Here is a 23,866-nt window from a genome sequence, read left to right as displayed (position 1 = left end):
TCCTCACCTCCGCAGGGGCATGCAGGTACATGGCTACATGTTTATGTCATGCATGAATTCGCCTTGTAGTCGGGCTCAGAGTGACAGGGTTGCAGTCTTCCCTGGACAGGAGGCTTCGAAGTGTGCTCAGCACAGAAACCTCCTCTCGCTGCTCAGAATGAACTCGGCAGGCGCCGAGTGGGAGAGGGCACCAAAACCTGGCGCAGCGCGGAAGGGTGGGGCTGGTGCAGGGACGGGCGGGGGGTGGGGGTGAGTCTGCCCGAGACCCCGGCGCTGGTTCACTGTGGCATTCGACCCTGTGAGTTTCTTGACCCGTCTCTCTAAACCGTAGACCTCATGTCCTCTTGACTTCTGTATAAATTTATTCCGCCAGCCATTTGTTTTGGTGAATTCCTACCTCGTCATGGAACAGTCCTCCAGGGTTGAAATGAGGCCATGTTTATCCATTTCTATGGTTCTTGGTTGTTCACTTTTAAAGTTGTGCTTATAGTTTCTCGTTGGTTGCAGGAAATCATTTCAGAAGCCCATTGGCTGTGGTGTGTTTACATTTATTTATTTTTAAAGCCAGTTGGGTTAGAACCAACTTGGGGTGACTGGGGTGGGCATGGGGGCAGTGACAGTCCACAACCGCTGCCCGCTCCAAGGGCGGGGCGGAAGTAGGTCCTGCCTCCTGAAGGGTGACCTGCCTGGCCATCCCGGGAGCCCAGCCCAGCCCATGTCCACTTCATCGGGGGCCCCTCGTTTATCTCAGTGTGCAGGTCAGGCAGGGAGAGAGACCGGCCGTTCTAGCACCGTTCCAGCGCAGGGGAGCGTTTGCCTGCAGGCCACCTGGAGAGATGGAAAGGTGGCGTTTGTACGGGAGGGCGACTGCCTCACTCTTCTCGGGCAGGCGGTTGTGTGCGTGTCTGTGGTCTGCCTCCTACACTGCCCCCTGCAGCGTTCCAGAGCTCAGGGCAGCCAGTGGTCACTGCCGTCGTCCAGAATGTCCTTCTTGCAGGTTCCAGTACGTCAGGTTCTAGGTGTTCATTCGATAGCAACAGCTCAGGTCCCAGTCAGATGCATCGGCCGGGTGCTCCTGATGGTGCAGTCGGAGGTGCTGCCTCTGGCCCAGGTGGAGCGGCGTAGATGAGGCTGGGTCTGTCTGGACCAGGAGTGACCAGAGTGACTGGACACTGCTGGGTGCCTGTGGCCACGTCAGTTCCTGGTCACTGTTCTACCTGTCAGTCAGGCCTGATGGACTCTGGAGCCTCTGCACACACACACACATTTTAAAAAGACCCAAGCCCCTCGTGTAGCCGCCCTCAGTAAGACCCCTTTTTGCCACCGCCGGTTAAAATAAACCCTCTGTCAAAGTGCCTATCTCTTTATTTCAAAATTCCCTGCCTTTTCCACTAAGTTGAGAACTCTCTAAAGGCAGGCTGTGGGTCATCTATCTAATTTTTTTGATCCTCCCACTGCCAAGCACACTCAGACACCAGGTGGGCCAGGGCTGTTCAGTGTTGCATGGGCGGAGCGGGGGGTCCCCAGGTCGGCCACGGGGAAGTCGGGACAGACCCCAGAGGGAGGTGGGCGTGGGGGTGGTTTTCCAGCTCCCTCATTTGGAATAAGTCAGACTTACGGGAACAGCAGTGTGGAGAGCCCCTGCGCGCCCTTCCTCCTGATCTCCTTGGCCATCCACGAGTTCCCGCTCTCTCTGTACACAACTTTCCCCGGAAATCTCTGAGAGTAAAGGACAGGCTGTCGGGGTGGGCGAGCCTCTCCCGGGGCCCGGCAGGGAGAGTAGGGCGGCCTGGCCGGGCTGGACAGTGAGGGAGGGGCGCCGGGCTGGGCTGCCACAGTTTGAGAGGAGACCCTGTAGGACGGGACGGTGGGTCAGGTGGCAGGACTGAGGAAGACGCCGGTCCAGGCCCCAGTGAGTGGAGGAGTGTCAGGACCGTGGTTGGGATGGGGAACTCAGGCAGCAGTGAGTCTAGGCTGGTTCGGGCTAAATCGGAGGTCCAGGTGCAAGGCCAAGACGGGTTGGGGAGGAACGCCAGAGAGCAAGAACCCAAAGAGCCGGAGCTCCTCGTGAAGACAGAGCTGGCCGATTGCATCACCGAGCACAGCGAGCGTGCCGCAGGCACAGTGGCCCCCACGCGGTGGGCTCTGTTGGCTCTGTTTATGAGATGCAGGCCCACGGTCCTCGTGTACTTCCTCCCGTCGGTGTGGAGCGGCCAGCCAGCTGGCGGCGGTGATTACACCGGGCTGAGCTGACGTCCTGTCACTCACAGTGTGTCATCCCTGTCCTCTGACATGTGTCTTCGTAATTCTTTATCGCCACCTCCTCTCGTTTGCCCTGCAGGTGTGTCTGGTGGGGCCCATGGGAGCCGCCGTCTCTGGCTGCATTCCTCTGGCAGGTTGGACGTCCGGTTGGTTCCCCCATGGAGCATCGGAATGAGAGCGCAGGGGGGCAGAGGCCTACGCTGCAGCTGGACGTTTAGGATGGGGGAGGTAGAAGAGGGTGGGGGGGAGTAAATGGTGATAAAAATCTCTTTAGTCGCGAGTTATACAGTGTTTGGGCATCAGAGAAAGCGTTCTCTGTGGCAGTGGGCCCTTTGGGCTACCCATGAAAAGCACTGCTTGTTGGAAGGATGCGCATTCCTATCTAAATGGTCTAGTGAGAGGGTTGTCTTCTGCCTTATTGAAGCAAAGACGGGGGAGCGGGCCCTGCTAGACTGGCCCGTGTGGTGAGGGGTGGCCGTCGGTGGCCAGGAGATTTGGGCTGGCCCCACGTGAGCTGGGGTCCCTGGGCAAGTCGTCTGTCCTTCCTGAGAGCGAGTTTCGTCTACGAAGTGATACCATCTACCCTGTGTTACACTGTTATTTAAAACACTTTAATGTCTTGTTTGGGAGAGTTTTTATAAACCACGGTTGACCCTTGAGCCACGTGGGAGTTGGGGCCCCAACCCCTGTGCAGTCGAGAATCCACGTGTAACTTCTGATTTCCCCCAAACTTCACCACCAATCGCCCCCCGTTCATCCAGAAGCCTTCCCAATATAGCACAAGTTGTTGATCCACATGTATGTTCACAGGGCGGGGCAAAAGTGGCTTACAGTTGTGTGTGAAACACAGAGCTTATTCTTGTATCATCGTTACCTATTAATTATCATGCCATTTTCTGAACGAACAACTGCGAACCTACTTCTGCCCACCCTGTATGTATTATAGACTATAGTCTTGCAATAAAGCTGGAGGAAAAAAGGTTATGAAGAACATCGAAGGAAGAGAAAGTACATTTACAATATTTATTGGAAAAAGTCTGTGTATAAGTGAGCTCACGCAGTTCAAACCCATGGTTTTCAAGGGTCCACTGTGGTCCTTACAGTGCGGATTATCCTTTAGTTGTCTCTTCCAGATGATAATTATTCTGATGACAGTGATGATGTTGGTAACAGTCAAAGTTTGTTGAGGACTTCTGTGCTAATTTCCTCACCTAGGGCACTCAGAGAAAAGTGACAGAAGCTGGTGACGAGGCCCTGCCCCTTCCCACTGTGCAGAGGAGGGGTGATAACGCCCCGGGCTCCCTGGGCCCATCTGGAACTTGGAAAGTGGCAGGCAGTTTCCCAGTCTCTTCACACCGAGTCTGTGCTCCCTGTACCCAGACAGGGCGGCCCCACCTTATCAGACCCAGAATCTCAGGCACCCCAGGGTGCAGTGGCTCCCAGCCTTGAAAGGTTGTTGTGAGACCAGCAGCTGTCTTTAGTTGGCTTCCATTTGCACGTGGACACATGTTGCCCCACCATGGTGCCCGCCGCCCTCCCACACACACAGGAGTGGGCTCCGTCTGCCAGGAGCAGGACCAGGCAGACAGCCGCCTCTCATCCCCATCCCTGGGGGAAGCCTGTCAGCGGGTACTTGGTGCAGGTGGAGCCTGGCCTGGGCTCTTCGGAAAGACAGACAGTGGGAACCCAGCCTCTCAGGCGCCCAGGGCAGCCTTCTGCAGTGGGGCTGTGCGGCTGTGCCCCTCTGGGGCCTCAAGGGGAGGGAGGGCGGTCAGATTCCCGTGGAGCAGTTCTGAGTCGGTGGGTTCAAGCAGAGATCATGCTCACATTGACTTCGGTGATGCAGGTCCAGCCCCCTTAGCAGGAAAAGGATGACATTTATGAAGAAGCAGAGGCCTCTGATCATGAGCTGAGGCCCCTGCGGCTTCATCATTCACCAGGCCAGCTTTAAACCAGGGCTGCTCCTGCCTCTGAACCCTCCTGGCCCTGAACACCCTGGGCGGAGGCGAATGTGCTTCTTCCAGAAAGGGCCCCTTCGTGAATAGTTGGGCTTTGGGTCTCAGTGGCAACAACTTTACTCTGCTCTATGTCCTGAGAGCAGCTATGGGCAAGATGCACATGAGCAGCTGTGGCCGTGTCCAGTGAACTTTACTGATGGAAACAGTCTTCGGGCCGGGCCTGGTGTTTGCCCCTGACGCCGAGGGAGGAGGGCATGGGGAAGCAGATGCACGGAAGTGAACCCCAACTGCCACCGACTTATTTTGGATGGGCTGGGGCTCAGACCCACAGTTTGGAGCATGTCTTCAGGGGCCTCTCCTCTCCTGGCTGCTGGGCTGGGGTGGGGACCCAGCTTCTGTGGGAAACCCTGTGCTCACAGGATTGTAGGTAGAGGGTGAGTGTGGATAGCAGCATTCCCGATTCTTTAGGGGGCCGCACTGTGGGTGCCTCCCTGGGCGTTGGAGACACCCCATCAGATTTGGGGGTGGGGCTGAGGGCCTGTCTGCTCGCAGCGAGGTCCCCTGGGAGCTGCTTGGACACGCAGGCTCCCGGGCCCCTCCCAGACCTGCGGAGCAGGGTCTTTGTTCTCACCAGACCCCCACTGGACTGCACCCCCCAGAAGTCAGGAAGCACTGCTTTAGGCATGGAGGGCAAAAGGGAGACTTTCAAAATTTGTTTATTGTCAGCTTTTTGATTCTGAAAGTGGAGCAAAGCAGCCTCAGAGCTGTGCGGGCGGCTGTGTGTGCTGTCAGACGTCTCATGGGTCATGACTGGGTGTTGTGCTCCTGACAGAAAGGGGGCATCAGACCTCAGTGGGTGCAGCAGAACGATCTAGACATGTTAGTTAACCCATGAGGCTGGAGTTTCTGCACCTGAAACCCCGCCCCATCTCCTTGCGCCTTCCTTTCCCCCCGTGGAGAACTGTGTGGCAGCTGCAGTGCAAAGCTGTCTCCCGGAGCCGCCCTCCTCCCTTCTGTGCTGTTTGCAGGTCTCTCTAACCTGAATGTAAGAGATCATGCTTGTTTTACTTATCTTTGTATGCCCCACACTTAGGTACCCAAACATTTATGCAGTACTGTTAAAAAGTAAGTATTTAAAATATCTTACAATAAATAGAGCATAACTTGTATTTTTCTTTCCATCTCCCTATTGCTCTCATTCTTCATATTCTCTTGTCTGGGCCTGCCTCTTTCTGTTCCAACCTCTCCCCACACCAGTTCATCCTTAACGCAGTCCCTAGAATCGTCTTTTAAAAACGGAGATTCTTCAGGGCCACTTTTTCTGAAAGTCTCCTGGGACTCTCCCTTCATGGAGAGTGGTTCGTGGGCCTGGGCGGGTCTCAGTCTCCCTAGTGAAGCCTGGAGCATCGGGGGCTCACCTTTGACCTGAGTGCGACCTCTCACCCCTGTCTGGTGTTCAGGGACTCACCACGGGGTTCAGCTGGCTGCGTGGAAATGGGATGAGAACACTGTGCTCTCAGTACCCCATTTAAATCTGTCGGCAGCCAGCTTGCTTTGTAGCAAGAGCTGCCAGCCTGGGGATCAGCCTCAGGCTCGGGCACCTGGCCCCTGCAGTGCCATGAGGGACACATATCGTTAGCAGACACACGTGTGGATCTGAGGTTCATCCTTTGCTTTCTACCGAACAATAGAAGTGTGTTTTCTGCTCAGGTTTGAGTCACCCATCCACATGGTAGTCCAACTTCAATGAATCATGACATCGTCCCTGAAGAATGTGCTTTGCGGGTTTTTCCAGCAGCTCCTTTGGGGGCTCCTGGCTGGCCCGAGTGAGTCCAGAGAGGCAGGTTCTCAGGGCTGAGAGCAGATGGGCACCCACAGCCCCCTCCCTTGGACAGACAGGTTAGATTCAGCTCCGGAGGCCCTGCTAAACCGAGCAAGCTTGCAGGAGCCCTGTTCAGACTCAGGACGGAGACGAGCGCAGACCGGACTTTCTCTTTTCACGTTCAAACAAACCCGGCGCCGACGCCGTCTCCGAGTCTCTGAGGTCCTGGCTTATCTTTCTGGGCACACAGCTGTCATCACCTTGTGTCCTAGATGAGGGTACTGGGACCCGAGCGGTGTGGCGACATGCACTCTGAGTCCTCCGCTCAGTCAGGGACGGTCACCTGGGGGCTGTTGGAATTTTAGGTGTGGTCCAGCTGAGGGGGCTTTCCAACTGCCCGGCATGTGAAACCATGCCGCCCGCCCCGAGGGTTCCCAGCCCGCCCTTCGGGCTGCCCACTGAGGCTGTGTGCAGAGGCCTGTGGAAGTTTCTGGAAGAGTCCCACCTGGGACCCTATAAGGGAAGCTGTGCTAGCTAGCCCCTCGCTTCAGCATGGCTACGTGCTTCTGTGCCGCCCAGGTTCCGTGTCCCCGACTGAGCACACTTCTCAGCGTGCCTACCCGGGGTCGCAGTCTCGGCACAGGAGGGCCCTGAGCAGGCGTGAGCGGGCCCAGGGGGCTCGTCAGAGCCTGTCTTTCACTGCGCCGAGGTGTCTGTTCTAAGAATATCACAGCGGACGTAGTTCCTAGGAGGGGCCGCCTCTGGTGTTTTTTTCTGCAACGGTTTTCCCAAGCAGATCTCAGGAATTTGGTCTCTGAAGGAGACCCTTAAACAAACAAGCCAATTCAGCAAGCACATACCGAGTGTGTCTGCTGTGTTGCAGTGTCCCGTCCGGCGTTGTGCTGGGTGTGCTGGGGACAGAAGGAGGTCGCACGGATGGAGGTCTCTGGCTCAGGCTGCCTGCTGACAGGTGAAGGACATGGACACATTCACCCATCACCACAACACACTGTGTGACACCGATGAGGCAGGCCGCGGCGCTGGCACCCGCGCTCAGGGTAGAAGGGTAGACACGGGGGGCAGCTGGTAAAGGGGTGGTCAAGGTGTGGTGACAGGGCCCGGATGGGGCTGTGCAGGGTCAGGGCGCATCTTCGGACAGCAGCAGTGAGTGCCAGGGCTGGCGCCAGAAGCTACCCCACGTGGGCGGGAAGCCGACTTGTTCCGAAGAGGCTCAATGTGGTCCACGAGGCATGGGAGGGTGGCTGGACGGACTGGAGCTGGCAGCAGCACCAATGGGAGACCACTGACAGGAAGAAGGTAGGGCACGAGGGCAGTTTCCCAAAAAGTAGGTTGGCCCTGGGGCCAGCCATGTGTCACAAACTGTGTCTTAGTTGGAGCGGTGTCACCAAAGGAGATACCACAGGTGCGTGCTTCGTTCACTGTGTCTGCAGGTGTGTCCTGCGGGATCCGGCTCATCGAAGTGAGCGGGGTCTCCTGCTTGCTTCCCGGCCCTGGTTGCTGGAGCCCCTGTTTGGGAGGAGGCATGTGAGACGGGCTGGCCCCATGCAAATGTGGTGTCGGAGAGAACAGTGCTTGGTGCCCCCTCAGGAAAGCAAGACTCTTGTTCCTTGCCACTGCCCGGGGACTCAGTGCGTGCTGGTCTCTGGGAAGCCGACTGTGGGTAGGACTCTGAGGCTGCGTCAGACCGGTGCTTCACTCTGTGAGGCTAGGGTGCGTCGGCCTGGACGGCATGTTAGCAGGCTGGCACCCGAGTGTGGCCACGTGACGTTGTGGCTCACCAAGTTGGGTGCATCCTCCCAACACTGACACGCAGCTCTGTGCGAAACCAGAAAGCCACGCTTTCCGCCCAGACAGCCGGTCTGCCTTGCTGAGGTTTGCACACACGTGCATGGTGCGCGTGCATTGCCCACCTCACCCCAGGGTGTTCGAAAGGCCTGTCCTCTGGGGTTGAGGTTTAACAGAAGCAGTGACCCTTACTGCTCCCTCAGAGCTACTGAAGGCACTCCCGAGTGAGAGCAGTGTTTGTTTTTGTTTTCGTGCTGCAAGTGCATGGTGGGGACACAGTGACCGCCGTGTGGCTGGTGTCACTGCCGTGGCTAAGGGCATCGGGCGAGCCACCTGTGCACTGGCACTGTTCGTGCAGAAGAAGGTGGGTCCTGTCTTCACATGAAAGTGACTTGGCCTTGCAGACCCTGGGAGAGGCGTTTGGAGTCTGCCAGAGGGCAGCAGCACCGTTCAAAAGGAGCAGACGTGTGTTCTGGGGGTGGAGCCGGCCCTACCAAAGCAAAGGGCCGGGTGCGAGTTTCCAAAAGCACATCCTGGTGGTTATTTGAAAACTACTTGGCATTTGAAATTACCATGTCCTTCTTGACATTGAAATTTAATATCATGCAATTGACAGCAAGTGGCAATGTCAGGCTCTGAGGTCATGACTCCATCTGCTGGCACCGTGGCCTTGGAGCCTCTCCCAGCTGTGCACTGTTGCCTCCGAGCAGAGGTGAAGGGGTAGCTGTTTGCCTGGAGATGATGTGCGGATCTGTCCGTCGGTCTGGTTTCAGCGAACTTGTTTTTCATGTTTGGAGTACTCTATACACTCATTAAGCTGAAAATGAAATGCTTTGAGTGAAATTTAGCATTTGGATGTTGACATTTGCATATCAGTGCTCTAATAGTTCCTTCCTTCTTTGTTTTCAGCAATGGAAGAGTTAATAGTTGAACTCCGTCTCTTTCTGGAACTTCTGGACCATGAATATCTAACGTCAACTGTCAGAGAGAAAAAGGCAGTCATCACCGACATCCTGCTGCGGGTCCAGGCGGCCAAAGGTGCGGCTCCGGCACGTACCCAGGCTCTCCCCCAGGCTCCCGTGCCTCTGAACCTTCTTTAGTCCCACCGTTTTCTAAAATGCACCCATCTGTTCGCTCACTTTCGTGTTTACTTAGTCATCCAGTGGTCACTGCAGGTCTTACTATGTGCGGGTGTTGTCTCGGTAAAGCTAAAGCCTTTATCTTTAATCCCCCAAGGGCACCCCCGCATTCAGAGTTTCACTGGAAGGACTCACCATGTGGTTGTACTTTCTCACGCCCGGGATTTTGCCGGTTGTGGGAGTACACAGCCGGGGTGCAGGGAGAGACACAGGTAGGGTCTGGAGGACTCTGAGCATAGCCTCTTCTTGCTGGCTGTCCCCAAGTGTCACCCAGAGCACACCCCTCTCTCAGCAGCAGAAACACAGTGGCCTGTGTGCTGTCAGAATTCCAGACTCCCAGAGAAGCAGGTTTGTTAGGGTTCTCCAGGGAAACAGAACTGATGGGGGAGGGAGAGGGAGAGGGAGAGGGAGAGAAGACAAGACTAACTTTAGGGCATGGCCCATGAGGTCACGGAGGCTGAGAGTCCCATGGTCTCCCTGCGAGAAGAGAGCCGGAAGAGCCGGCGTGGAGCTCCGCCTCAGTCTGCAGGCCTGAGAACCAGGGGGCTGGCGGTGTAGGTCCTGGTGTGAGGCCAGAAGCTGGAGAAGCAGTGTCAGAGTGCCAGGGGCGACGGACGGCTCCACTTGGACAGGAAGCACCCTGCTCTTCGCCTGCCTGTGCTCTCGGCTCCTCAGACCAGGCCTAGCTGACCAAGTCCATTGTCTGTCTTCTCCAGAAGCACCTCCCAGAAGCACCTGCACACCTGGCAATAGTGTTCATCCAGTTCCCCGTGCACTCCTCAGCCCAGTCAGGTTCACACAAAGTCAACCACCGTGGCAGGTGTTTGGCGTAAAGCATGCTGTTTATACAAACGGTCAGCGCAGTCAACCAACCTTAGCAGTTAGGGACGATGGCAACACCCCTAAAATCCACATGCCCAGCTGCCTGCTGAGGGCCATCCTCCCCAGTGACCCTTGTAGAGGCAGCAGGTAGGACAGCAGAGCAGGTGGAGGTGAGCCTGGTGAGTGTATTGTAGACTAGAGCACCCGCATGTAAGGAGCGGCCCTGGTGGGTGGCCGGGGGTGGGGGTGGGGGTGGGAGGGACAGGGGTAGTTCTTGGAGGATCCGATGTTAACTTGGGAAGATGCTGGAGGAGATAGCTGGGTCAGATGTAAGGATTGCTTTTCAACAGCGTCATTGAGGTACAATTCCCATACTGTCCTCTTTACCCATTTGGAGTAGAAGATTCCTTGGTTTTCAGGGTATGAAGCCACGGTCTGAAACAGTTAGGTTTGCATCTGAACCTCAGGGTGCAGCATCTGGCGGCACACTGAAGGGGAGCCACGTGAGGCCCCTCGCGGGTGGGGGCCGGTCACTGAGAGGAGCACCGGACGAGGACCGCGTTCCGGAGGCAGGTGTGGCGTGTCCGCTTCTGCAAGGCTGCTCTGGCTTCCCTGCCTGGACTCTCTCACGTGTGTCTGCTCTGGCCCCACGCAGCCATATGGCTGGCGCCGTTTCAGATGATTGCAAATATTCTTCCTGATACGACGCCAGCACTCGACAGGTGGTGGTTTCTTAAAGGCCAGTGGCGATGCGGGCTGACTGGTTTCGATTCCTGCCTCTGCCGGTCACCGAGTCTGTGCCCTTGCACAAGTGACTTAATCTCCTCGCACTTCAGTTTCTGCCTCCCTGCGAAGGGCAGATGGGAGCTCCCACCCCTGAGCCGTGCTGTCGGGATGGAACGAGATAGTATCAGATATTTCCAACCACCCTGACGCGTACAGACTCGCAGACGCCAAGGCCTTGCAGCCGTGCCTCCCCCGGTGTGCCCCTCACTCAGCCCTGCCAGGGCCTCCTGCCTGAGGAGTTCTCCCCCCGCTCCCCTGTCTCCCTTCCTCTGCCGTGAGCTCCAGCCCTTCGTTTCCTTGCGTTCCCTGCTGACGTTTTCCAAGTCCTCAGTTCTCTCCTGGGCCCCTCGATGTGCTTAGACCTCACCCACTGGTCTTTTCATTAGCAGTGTTGGTCTGCATACGTCCTTTCCTTTCCTTTCCCTTCTCACTGTCCCCGCAGCCCGCCCGCACTCCGCCCTCGCTGCGGCTCCCGCAGGTCGGGGACTTCACCTCTCCGCGTTTTCCCCTAACCTGTCGGGTTATGTTTGGCCCTTCACAGGTGATCATCATCAGGTGACTGTTTTTCTAGGTCTTTCCAGGTGAGCTCTTGGCATATAAACAGTACTGTGCCTGAAAAAAGACTAGTTCTTCCTCCTTTCTGTCTTCCCTGGTGTGGTGCTCACCACGACTTCTAAGTCAGTTGTGTACACACGTGCCTTCCCAACTCGAATGTGAGTGCCTGGGGGGGGTCTGAGCTTGTGTCAGTCCTGTCCCCCAAAAGTACATCTGGGACAGTGTCTGGGGTTAGGAAGGAATGTAACACAAATTACTGACCCGGGAAGGCATCTGCCCTCTTAGCACCCAGGTAAGTGGCAAGCTGAGCACTTGCCACTTACGAGTCCTGGAGAGGCACTCTGCAAGGACTTGGGGTTGGCCACCAGCTCGGACATTTCTACCTGTTTGTGCTCACTGAGATTCTTTAACCATTTTTTTCCAGGCGTAGAGTCTTACGTGCAAAGTGGGGAAAAATAACACCTACTTTTCACACTGTTGTGAAGGAGTAGAAGCAATGAGTATTGGCGGAGGGGTCAGTACGGGGTGGGGAAGTGACAGCTGGTAGCAGTGCTGTCCCCTCCTGCTCATCCAGGCCTGTGGTTTTGGTTGATGCCTGCAGGTGTGGAAGTGAGAGACCATGCTCCGAAGCAGGAGACCCCCAGCAGCCTGCCGGCCCCTCCCCAGATGCCTCTGCCAGAGATCCCGCAGCCTTGGCTGGTGAGTCAGTCCCGACCTCGCAGCAAGGATCTAATTGACTCCTGGCTGACTTCCTGTCTCAGGGGTAGGTGACAAGGCCCGGTTCTGGAATGGAGGAGGCTGCCGAGGGTGTAGGACCTGCTGGTGACAACTGCATGGGAGGCTGTGGGTGTGGCCTCTCCTCAGAAGGCTGGTGCTTCTTTCAAAATTCCTGCAGCTACAGGTCCAGGAAATCTGTTCTTAGATTAAAAAGAACTCTGAGGATTTAGCAGGCAGAGCAAGGGCAGTAAAGCCCTGGGCTTGACCCTCTTTCTGGGTGAACTGAATTTGAACCATAGTCTGAAACTTTGATATTATTATTATGCTTCTTCTGGGATTTAAAAAACACATTTTTTTCAGAGGAAAAGTATGTGCATCAGGAATGTGTATTTTATTTGACCTTGTGCATTCAGAGTTTGTGCTGGACGTCTCACACCCCTGTTCCTGGCTGGGCGTCCTCACCTGTCAGGTGTTCACGCTCCTTCACCACTTTCTGTCCCAGGTGGTGGTCCCGTCCATTCAGCCCGGGAGAGCAGACGTTCGCTCCTCTCTGGGAGCAGAGTCCGCGCCGGGCAGTTTGCTTTCTCTGCAGCCCACCCAGGCGTGTCTCCCCGGGAGAAGGGCTGCTGGAAAGCAGGACTGTGTCCGTGCATTTCTATCCTGCCTGGGCCCCGCAGTGGCTGATGTCTGGGAGGTGCTCAGCAATGGCATCTCAGAGGAGGACAGAGGACGTCGGCCCTCACTAGGCCCCTGCTGCGTGTCCCGGGTCCTGCTTATTATTTTTCACTTAGGATTTCATTTAATCCTGACAGCTTGACCTCTAAGAACTCCTGAATGAACTGAAAACATGTGAATAGTGTGTGTGTACCCCTTATTCATAAAAGGAAATTGGGGTCCAGTGAGGGTGATGTGATTTGCCCAAGGGCCTATACTAACTAGGAAAGGCCAAAATTGTGACGGTTCTTCTGACTTCGCACCCAGCGTGGCGGCCAAGCCCTGCGACCTCCGAGCCCTGTTGTTACATGTTAGGAAACCACTAGGGTTTCGATGTAGGGACAGGGCTACGCTCCTCCAGTTCCGGTTACACAGCAGGTCCTGCTGGTCTCTTCTGCACGGTCCGTACCCACGATGCCCTGCTCGTACTGCCCAGTGTTCGTTTCTTCCCGGCGGGAGTTCAGAAACCTCACGGGGAAGCACCTGTTTCACAGTCCGACTTAGCGACCTGCTCTCCAGGGGCGGCTGGGCCAGGCCAAGGCGTGCACCCGAGTGACGAGCATGCTGCTAGGGAGGCTGCGCTTCCCTCCGGTGTCTATCTCTGGTTCAGGCCAAGGGCTGTGCTGTCACTCGGCTGTGCCTGGTGTGCACGTGCTGGGAGAGCACTGGGGACGGCCGCAGGTCGCTGGGGAGTGGGTCCTGTCCGGGTCCATGTTGCACTGGGATCTCAGCCTGGGGGAGGGTGGGTCGACACCTCTGGGGCGCCGTGGGATTGTGTGATGCGCGGTCCAGCCATTGTCTAGAACGTTTTTACTCAGCAGTTTATATAGCAGGGGTTACGTTGGGTTTCGATGGGGTAGAGGACAGTAATGCGATTCTCTGGTGCTTCAGGGCCAGAGCCTATATGAATGTCAGTAGATAATAATGTGGTTTTTCATTGTAAAACACGTGCGACGCACACTTGACCACAGTAACTGCGCTGGGTGTCCAGCTCAGTGGCATCGGGCACCTTCACAGAGCTGGGCAGCCGCTCTCACCTTCACCCCCAGGACTCTTCCAGCTCCCCACACTGACACCTGTGCCCGTGGAACTCCCACCCTGTCCCCGCCCACTTCCTGTGTTTATGAACCATGCACACTTTTTTTTTTTTTTTTGAAACATTGACGTTTTGATTCCAGCCCTCGCTGCCTGGTCTGTCGGTTGCCTTGGATTCTCCCTACGTATCAGGACTTTCACAGCCGCTTGGTCACCTCTGTTCGACAGATAGGACCATGAGGGTCTTTAAGATTATGTGACAAAATGGGCATTTTGCCTGCTGCAGAATTGACGAAAAGCCCAAGATTTAAGGCAGCAAAGCTGTCTGTTTCCCAGTGAAGTCATATGTGAGCCTGCTCAGGGGTGTGGCCCTCCTTGTCCCTTTTTCCTTGTCTTTTGAGACTCTCAGAGCTCAGTCTGCTGTACAGTTTCCATGGCATCTTTTCTTTTTTAATGGTAGGGTTTTTTCTAAAGATTTCATAAATAAATGAAATTTATTAGAGAGAGGGGAATGAAGGGAGAAAGAGAGAGAAACATCAGTATTATGGTTGCCCCTCAGGTGCTCCCAACTGAGGACCTGGCCCCGCAGCCCAGGCATGTGCCCTGACAGGAAATTGAACTGGTGACCCTTTGGTTTGCAGGCCGGTGCTCAATCCACGGAGCCACACCAGCCAGGGCTCCTGGCATCTTTACATGAACCTTGCTCGTGCCCCGAGGCTGCTCCCCAGGTCACACCCGGTTTCTGCGCCCATCTGACTGCGTGGCCTCCCGCCCCAGGCCTCTTCCTCGTGCAGAGATGGAGCTAGAGAAAGCTCTCCCCTGTTTACTCTGGTGTGGAATGCAGACTGAACAGCCACCAGGGTGGAATGGGGCGAGATGGGGATAAAAACTTTTATTTTGTCCGGGAGACTACTTACTCCACATTCTTGATGTGAGGCTTGAAACTATGTTTGCAGTTTGGACTCTAAGATTTTGCTGTTGGTTGAAAGTGACCTTACTCTAGCCCTCACTTTCCCTGGCTGCCTTCCTGGAGGGTGAGCCCAGAAGTTTAGACACGGCAGGGCGCTGTGGGGCTTTGCTGGCGTATGACTTTCCTGGGACTGGGGCCCTCATGCTCTCGGGTCGGACTCAGTCGCTTTTGGCTGTCATTGTAACAGATGTTGGTCATCGAAACCAGATAACAGGAGCTGTGTGCACCTCCACACGTAGAGAGTTTACGTCAAAATGACCCCAGGCTCCAGGCTGGTATGTCCTTTGCCGGAGTCGGGTCTCATCGTCTGTTGGTGTTTTAGTGCAAAGGACTAAATAATAAATGGGGGTGGAAGGAGGGGAAGGTGGGGAGCAGCGGGGAAGCACAGTGCCAGTTAGGAGAGAGGGGAGGTGTGACGGGCTGGGTGCGCTGTGCATCGTAGGTGATTCGGGCTCCTTCCCGCCTCGGTTTGGCTTCTTCCCCTGCCACGGTGGACACCGAGGGGTACGGTTGGTCGTGACCCAGGGGCACACGCCATTCCTGTAGCGTGCAGCCACCAGTTCAGTGGTCAGTCCTGGCTCCGCCTGACTTGTGGCCCCCCCGTGCCCCCACCCCGAGTCCACTCTGAGCACGAGAGGCCTTGGCCAAGTGTTGTCACCTCCTGAGCCTCAGTTTCATGTTTAAAACGCAGCCAAGATGCCGACATCTCATTTTCTGAACAAGAGGAAGGGTGTATGAAGGGTCCCCAAACAGTGTCCGACACAGGGCAGGCCAATAGTAAGTGGTGGTGGTGGTCGTTATGCTGTTGAAACAGTGGAGAGAGTAGTTCTGTCTTACCGTACAATTATATAGACACAATATGTATCATTAATGGAAAAAGAACTCTCTGCAGGGTTGTTCCTGAAAGTAGCAAAGGCCAGTGCCGATGGGTTTTTCCCCACGAAGATGGGGGTTGAATTACAATTACAGCCGTACCTCAGCCAGAGGAGCCTGTAGATTGCATCCCGTCCAGCCGTAACTGCTGGTGTTGCTAAAAGACCTGGAGACCCAGGCGCAGCCAGTTACAGTGCCTGAGGCAGAGGAGATTCCCAAGCTAAAAGGCGACTTTCACTTAAGTCTCCATGTGCAGGAGAAAAGGGTTCGGTGGGTTAAAAACTTATTAGCGCCTGGCACTGTGCCATCTCTCTCTCTCGTGCCAGGTGGAGGCCCGGCCTTCTTTGTGGGAAACAGCCTGGCACCTCTCCCTGCACTCGTGGAGCGAGGCCGCCGTGGGTGACCCAGGCCCTTGTTCTCCAGCAGTCCTGTGAGAGCCAGCCCGGCAACCCGGCCATGTGTGCCAGGCGGGGCGAGGGCTCCGGGCGCAGACCAGTCTCTCCTGGCATTGGGAGCAGATCGCACCGTGCAGGGAGAGCAGGGCCACGTCCGTGTGTCCCGTTACCATTTGGAAGGTGCTTCTGAAGTACCCGCTGCGGCCACAGAGTGCAATGTCACTTACTGCTTCGTGAGGCCACACAGCCAACTCTCACAGAAACTGTGAAATAGGTCAGGCTGGCTTTGTAAAAATGGCAGAAGTGGAATTTGAGAGCCGGAAAAGGGGATGGTCCAGGTGAGGAGCTCGGGGCTCAGGGTCACATGGAGCACCCGAGGGTCGACGCCTTCCTCTTGCTCTGGTTTCCTGCCTGTCCCTTGGGTGTCCGGGATCCCTGTGGGAAACCCGCCTTCCTGTTTTGTTCCTTTAAGGCTTCCTGTGAATTGTGACTTCAGTGACTTCTTAGCTGTCGGAAAGGATCTGAAGGACGGCTCTCCTCAGAGCAGTGGGACAGCCAAGCCGACGGGACCTCGCTCCAGCCTCTCCCAGGCTCGCCTCTCACAAAGCCCAGGCTCTCTGCCCAAGCACCTGTACAGAAATGTGTAAAAAGAGAGAGACGCACAGCCATGCGTTGACATCGCTGTGAGCGTCTGTCTGTCTGTGGGTGATGCGCACAGCACCCTTTAGGCAGTGGGCACTTGGCGCGGCCTGGCAGGGATTTCCCAAGTAAGTGGCGTAGAGACGCAGGGTCCTGCTAGATGTCTACTCAGGGATGTGTCATTGTATGAGGCAGTCTTCTCTCAGTGACATTTAGCCTGTTTGCAGGTTTTGCCGAGCTTTTATTGAACATCTTTACACATTTTTGCTAACATGGCCATTTGACCTCCTTGGCCTGTGTCTGCAGAATGGAGTTCTTGGCCCTGAGCAAATGCCCACTGAAACTGCGTGTGATGCATGGCCACCAGCAGGGTTTGAAAGTTGGTGAAAGTCCATCCGCTGGGAGCAGGCAGCTCAGGTGCACTCGACGTAGCTCGCAGCACTGGGGGTGTGTCCGCCCCAGCTCCGTGTTCAGTTCTGCTCTCTGCAGAGGCCTCCCGGGGCACAAGTGAGTCAGCCCAGCCGGAGGAGGGCAAAGCCCCCTCCACTTCACAAATACAGACACGCAGTGAACCGCACTGCTGTCTTTCAAAAGCAACAAGCAGAGGTTTTAACCTGGCACGGACTGCCGTTCAGACCTCCCCTGGGGCCCAGAGCTGTGTCTTGGGTTCCGTGGGAAGTGCAGCCTCTTTGGGTTGATGGGAAGGGCCTGGTCTGGGGCCCTGTGCAACTGGGGTGGTGCCACGTGGGGGAACACAGCAGCCTGGGGGCGGGGGGTACAGGGGCCAGGGTTGCTAGTGAGGGGATGGGCCTGGGAGTGAGGGGTCCCTGCCCTCGAGCGCAGGAAGGGGCATAGTGCTGATGAGCCTAGCAGATCATCTTTCTACATCCGGTGAGAGGACGGGGTGGCCTGAGAGCACCGGGGCTGCCAGGGCACCTTGGCAGGCGTCCTGCAGTCGGGTGGGTCACATGGGAAGGGGAAGATGCCACATTCCTGAGACTACGTGTAAAGCCACAGGGCTTGTTTGGAACATCGTTGCATTTGGAACTTACCGTGACAGATCTTTCAGTTGGGGCCTGTGCTCCGTTCTCGGCGACACTGTCCCAGGTTGCTCACAGAGCACGGGCAGCGTGACTGCGGCACAGAGGGGGAAAGAGGCAGTGTGTATGCTAGAAAGGTCTGCAGTGGGCAGGCCAGGTGTTCAAAGACCCCAGCTCTGTGGCTGCACAGCGTCTGCTCTTGCACAGGCTCTGAGCTACCAAGCCACCGAGCCCACTTCCCACATCTGCCAAATGTAAGGGTCTGTACTCTGGCTTGGAGCGTTCCTGACGGACCGGCTGATGCAGCTGGTAACCAGGGCCCGGCACTTAGTGCAGTGCCAGGCGAACCCCAGGGTTGGCCAGCGTTGGCCTCCCCTCCCTTCGACCCTTGCTCTGGGCGTCAGGACCAGTGACAGGCAGGCGGTGGACCTGCAGGTGCTCACAGGAAGGGAGGTTGGCGCACAGCAGAGTCATCGTGCTGGGGAGTGGGGCGTGGGAGGGAGGGGATCCACTGGGTCCTGCGGCTGCGTGGAGCCCGGACAGCCCTGCACTCCGTGCCGTGCTGCTAGGCCCTGGTCTCCGAGTCTGACGGGAAACTGCTGGGACTGGCGTTGGTAACGAGCAGGTTCCTTCTCCAGGGAGGAGTTCCAGTTCCACCTAGAGAATGGCTTGTAGGTGTTTCTTTTTACCAGTGTCCGTGGCACCATTAGGGGCATGGGGAGAGGGTGGGCACGCCTGCCTCATTCATTCAGCTCTTCCCTACCTGATGTGTCTGTGAGGAGCACCGGGGTGGGGGCAGCACCCTCCAGCTCCCAGCTTGGTGGCATGGGCTTTGGAGAAGTCACCTGGCCCTGGAGACCTCAGCAGCTCAGCAGTGTGGGTGCAGCTGTGGGGCCAAGTAGGAGAGACACCTGTGTCAGCTCTGGGGATGCGCATCACCCCGTTCTGCTGGGTCAGGGGGTTCAGGCTGGGGTGGGTGGAGCAGGAAGGTCACAGAGACCCACTCAGGAGCGCACCATGGAACCTCTCCCTGGGTTGCCGTTCTTTTCTGCTGGAGGCGAGAGGTAGTCGGCAGCCAGCACCTGCTGGGCAGGAACCGGGGCTTCTAGTGATGCTGTCATTTCCTTCTGTCCCTCAGCCGCCTGACAGTGGGCCGCCCCCGCTGCCCACGTCCTCGCTCCCAGAGGGCTACTACGAGGAGGCCGTGCCCCTGAGTCCCGGGAAGGCTCCAGAATACATCACCTCAAGTGAGTGTTGGGTCCGCTGGCCGCCGCTGGCCTCAGGGTGGCGGGCTGTGGGAGAGCCCAGCCTTTCTGGGCACGAGGGGACGGGGCGTCCCAAACCATGTGCCAGTGTGGAGTGAAGTCAGTTCTGAACCCACAGAGGTAAGTGCAAAGAGGGCTCAGAAAGGTCAAAAGTGTCTTCCCAGTCCCTCTGGGGACTCAGGTTGCTGTGACCCAGCCCTAGTGAAGTCTCGTAGCTGTCCAAACGTGCTCTCTGGTGGCATGTGTCCCCTCTGGTCAGAGGGGAATGCCTTCTGTGGCATGTGCTCACGGGCCTGTGCCCCTGGCCACGTTCACAGTTCCGCGGTGGGAGTGGCCCCCCAGGGCTGAGTCTCTGGGGACAGATGGGCACCTCACCAGGCATTTCTTCTGTCCAGACAGGTGCGGGCGGAACGGCTTTGCCCAGGTTAGGGCGCTCGGTCTTGGCACGACTCCGTTCACTGCCTGCACAGGGCCTGTCAGAGGCCCTTCCCTCCGTTAGAGCCGCGCTTCCCGGTCCGGCTCCAGGGCGGCACGCCGACGCGGCGGCCTTTCCCGAACGGGCCCCGGGGTGCGTTCCTGCAGCCCTGGCCCTCATTCTCCTCTCCGCGCTCTGTGGGCCGTGGGTGGCCATGCCTCCATGAAGTGGAGGGGCTGAGCGCATGTCCCCCGAGGGCCCAGCCGGCCGTGGCTGTGACAGAGGGGAGGCTGCAGCCCAGGAGTGGAGTGTCCACGGGTGCCGCCTGCCTCACATGCCTTGCTGTGCAACCTCTCCTCCAGGCCAGGGCTGTCCTCTTCTCGACCTCTGTCCCCTGAGTCTCGGCAGTGTACCGACCTGCAGTGTCCTGCTCATCTGCCCCAGCAGCAGCACCCAGCAGTCCTGTCAGCCAAGCAGAGCCTCACTCGGCTATTCCAGCCCCCTGCCTGCCCCCGGCCTGTTTCCTGACCCGGAGGGGACGTGCTGAAGCCCAGGTGCCGGCTCCTTTCTTGGCTCCCCCGGGCCTGTGTTCTCAGCTCCCGGGAAAGTCTGACCAGGACTCAGCCCAGTGCAGCAAGCGCTGGTTCAGCTCTGGGGCAGGAAGGTTCAGCTCAGCTGAGGAGGTGGGGCAGCCACCTCGAGGTCGGTAGGTCAGCCCTCTCTTTCTCTGCCACCAAAGGGCTACTCGGGAGACCTCGTCCAAGCCATGCCTGCGTCCGCTGCCTCAGAAGTTAGGACACTGATTAGGAAACAAAAAATTAAATGGCTCGACGTAATTAACCTCCCTGGATTCCTTTCTCTCCAATAGCAACGAGTAAAACAACTTTTTCCTTCTGATGAGGGTGTTTCCCAGCATTTGGAACATTCAGTTCGAGCCTTTCAAGATTAGGAATGCGTAATAATTCGGCGGGACTTTTGGGGCCTCCAGTAACTTTCTGCCTGAGAAGCCCCATGTCCCCGATGTGTCCTGTCCCGTCCCTCAGAGAAGCCACTCCTTAGTTGTTGACTGCTGGACACTTTGGTGAACTAATTCCAAAAGAAGGAAAGGGACTCAGGCTCAGGACAGCCAGTCGGCGCTGACGGCACCCTCTGGCTTCTGTGACCGCACTCTGTGGTCACCTGGCCTGCCCTCCTGCCCCCAAGGACAGTGGCAGCGAGTGGACGGGCAGATCAGGCCAGGGCCCTGCTGGTCCACTCCCCGTGGGCTCTGCCCAGCCTGTGGAATCCTGCGTCGGAACTCACGAGTGTTGTGGGGGAACATCCTCCTGTGGAGCGAGGCCCGGTGCCAGGTGGGGACCGAGGAGGAGCCTGCAGCACCTCGGGGCCCGTCTGTGGTGGCCGGTCTTCGGGAAGGAAGGCTGGGTGAGGACTGGGGAAGAGGAACGACCCACTGAGACCCACTCCCGTCTCTCACTCACTCTAAACCCGGAGACACGGGTGGCCAGCAGTCCTGTGGATGGAGCTGCACACACCTGGCCCAGGACTCAGAAGAGAGCCTGCAGGAGCCACAGGCCCGTCTGTGAATGCTCACGCCGGCACGGAGGGCCAGCCATCTGTGACCAGGGTGCACGCCTGTGCCTGCTGTGCCTGGCACCACACTGACCTTGAAGGCGCAGGGCAGCAGCCGCTGCTGCCTTCCACATAGCTTGCTGACCTCGCTCGTGGCTGGCCCGAACGCAGAATTGTCAAGGAGTGGGGCCTTCGGGAAACATCATGCCAACCTCACCGAGGTGACGCCATTGGAAACCTCCACCACGACTGTCCGCCCGCCTGGCACCGCCGCTCTGAGGCAGTGACCTCCCAGTGAAGGCAGCGGCTCTGTCGTGGTCCAGCACGGCATGGTGCCCCGGCCTCTGTGTGCCGGGAACTCCCTCGTGCCCCTGAGGTCTGCCCTTCCACTCTGGGTAGGGAATACCCTCGGTCCTGGCTGAGTCATACTGCCCCCATCAAGAACCTGTCACTTAAACACTGCGACCCACAGTTAGCTGCTGTTAGCACTTCTTAGGCTGAGGGGAGGGGACTGGGAGTGGTGAAGGAAGGAACTTGGTGATCCCGCACAGATGTATGCCAATCGAAACAGGAGGGCACACTCGCGGCCAGTTCAGCCTCCTCCTCCAGCGGCCATTGTCCTGGCTGGTACTGGTGACTCCCTCCCACCCCCTTTGCAGGGCGGAAAGGCTATGTGCAGCTGTGCCAGGGATGGCCTAGACCGTTCTCGCTCGTTCACTGACCACGGTGACCACGGTCCTCAGTGCCACGCGGCCATCTCCCACATTCTGCTTGGCCTCCTTGGCCTCAGCAATGGCATTACACAGACACCTTAAGTGGTTCCCCCTCTGTCACCCTGACTCAGCCCTTCTCGGTGCTTTCCCCAGAGGTACCTCTTCAGTCACCTGCCTGTAGCCCATTGCTCCAGTCGAAGTGTCTCCTTACCTGTCATTCGTTAGGGCTCAGGTTCGTTCCTCAGACAGGCTAGAGAAGCGAATGCCTTCCCGACGCGTCGGGGGAGGGGGATGTAGAGGAATGGGACCTGGCCCCAAAGAGCGTGCCCTCCTGCAGCGCTGATGTCAGACGCCAGTCCTGCGGTCCCTGGGGCTTAGCATACCTGACAAAGCCGGCCGTCCCTGGAGGGCGCAGGGGGACTTTAAGTCACCTCACAGTTCTTCCTTCGACAAACTTTTGTGCTTGGCCCTGCGCTGGGTGCTTTGTGCCTGCCGGGACAGTCCTTTCTGACAAGGCGGTCTCCCTTTCCTCGGGCGGCTCACGGCCCGCCGCTAGAGACAGACAGACGGCCGGACGGCCATGACAGTGCAGCGGGACGAGTTTCTTGCTGGCTGGTGTGGAGACGCCCCGGGAGGGCGTCTGGCCCAGCATCAGCCCGGGCAGGCCCAGCAAAGCGGCGCAGGCCGAGCAGCTGCCCACCAGCCACTCACGCTCACGCTCTCGCTCTCACGGCCCGGAGGCGGGGAAGCCCGAGACCAGCGTGTGGTGCAGTCCGGCCTGGTGAGAGCTCTCTTCCTTCCTGGCCCACGGGCGGTGCCTTCTCCCTGGGTCCTCACAGGGCAGGGACAGCCTTTCAGCATGGGACTCTACCCTGCAACCTCATCAAACCTTCGTTTCTTCGGGAAGCTCTTTCTCCAGCCCAGTCAGTCGCATGGGGCTGGAGCCTCGGCAGGTGGCTTTGTTCCCACGGTGCAAAGTGAGACGGGGTGTGAGTGTCGTCTCAAGTCCGAGGGTGACCCGAAGGTTGGGTGCCTTGGGCTGGATCTGAACAGTAGGAAGGGCTTGTGCATGTGGCGATGCCAACAGGCAGTAGCATGTCACAGCCTAGAAAGAACTTGGACGTGAAGGTGTGGGCACGGGGGCACGGGGAGCTCTATGGCCCAGGGTCTCGGTGGGCGGGACGCACCACAGAACAGGGGCAAGGCCCGCCTGGCAAGACCATGGCGAGGCTTCCACAAGGCACGGTTTGCCAGGTGCCCAGCCATACTGAACAGTCTGCAAATGGTTTTTCTCCATGCAGAACTTCCAGTCACTTTACTTGAAAACCCTCCATTGAGTTTCCACTGCCCACGTCTAGGCGCCATTTTTCCTTGTCCACACGAGTGGGCGTCTCCCCAGCACGCCAGGTGCCCGGTGAAGGTGCCTCCAGCGTGTGGGCAGAGTAGCACACCCTGGGCCCAGGTGAGGTTTTCATAGCGAGGTCTTTACCTTTCTCTCTTTCGGACAGATTATGACTCGGATGCGATGAGTAGCTCTTATGAATCGTACGATGAAGAGGAGGAGGATGGAAAGGGGAAGAAAATGCGACACCAGTGGCCCTCGGAGGAGGCCTCCATGGACCTGGTGAAGGACGCCAAGATCTGCGCCTTCCTGCTGCGCAAGAAGCGCTTCGGACAGTGGACCAAGTTGCTCTGCGTCATCAAGGACACCAAGCTACTGGTGAGTCAGCCTAGTGAGCTGATCGCTCTTGTGCCAAGATGGTGCCACCTCCTTGGCAGCCTCACGTGCTGGCGTTGACACCCGCAGCACTGCCATCGCACGGGGGAGAGGGAGCACAGGCCTCCGAGCCCACGGAACGCTAGCAGTGTCTGGCGCCGGCCCACGCTGGCCCCGGTAGGCTGTCAGCTGGCGCTGGCGGACACAGCCAAGTCTTTAATGCAGGGGTTTTTCCAGCTCCCTAAAGCGAGCAGTGGGCAAAATCCTCCCCTCCTGGCGGTGTCTGCGGTTTGTGTCTGTGGAAAGGCATAGTGCTTAACCTGCCAGAAGTTGCAGGGTGGATTTTCTCATCCTAGTGAGTCAGTGGATTCCTTAAAGCCAGGTCAGAGAAGGGGGAGGGTGGCCAGCCACTGGGGGACATTGCCGGGACAGGAAATTCTTTTGGAAAGCTACAGAGCTGTTCTCTCCCTTTCTTTTCTTTCTCCCCTCCCCTCCCCTCCCCTCCCCTCCCCTCCCCTCCCCTCCCTCCCCTCCCCTCCCCTCCCCTCCCCTCCCCTCCCCTCCCCTCCCCTCCCCTCCCCTCCCCTCCCCTCCCCTCCCCTCCCCTCCCCTCCCCTCCCCTCCCCTCCCCTCCCCTCCCCTCCCCTCCCCTCC

General features: G+C 57.6%; 1 protein-coding gene across 6 annotated transcripts in view; it reads left to right on the top strand.

Annotated features, from left to right (window-relative positions):
- The window catches only part of AFAP1 (actin filament associated protein 1), a 94,257-nt gene that overhangs the window by 28,840 nt on the left and 41,551 nt on the right, over positions 1-23,866 (top strand). For all 6 annotated transcript variants that reach the window (XM_037126774.2, XM_037126771.2, XM_037126770.2 and 3 more), the window contains 4 exons: positions 8,758-8,886; positions 11,752-11,849; positions 18,672-18,780; positions 23,004-23,215. In XM_037126774.2, coding sequence (XP_036982669.2) covers positions 8,760-8,886; positions 11,752-11,849; positions 18,672-18,780; positions 23,004-23,215 — 546 coding nt within the window. In that variant the 5' untranslated portion in view covers positions 8,758-8,759. The remainder of the gene's footprint in view (positions 1-8,757; positions 8,887-11,751; positions 11,850-18,671; positions 18,781-23,003; positions 23,216-23,866) is intronic.

This window comes from Artibeus jamaicensis, unplaced genomic scaffold (genome assembly GCF_021234435.1).
Source record: "Artibeus jamaicensis isolate MK-2021 breed Jamaican fruit bat unplaced genomic scaffold, CSHL_Jam_final contig_76, whole genome shotgun sequence".
Classification (NCBI taxonomy): domain Eukaryota; kingdom Metazoa; phylum Chordata; class Mammalia; order Chiroptera; family Phyllostomidae; genus Artibeus; species Artibeus jamaicensis.
This window is presented reverse-complemented; position numbering and strand designations above follow the sequence as displayed.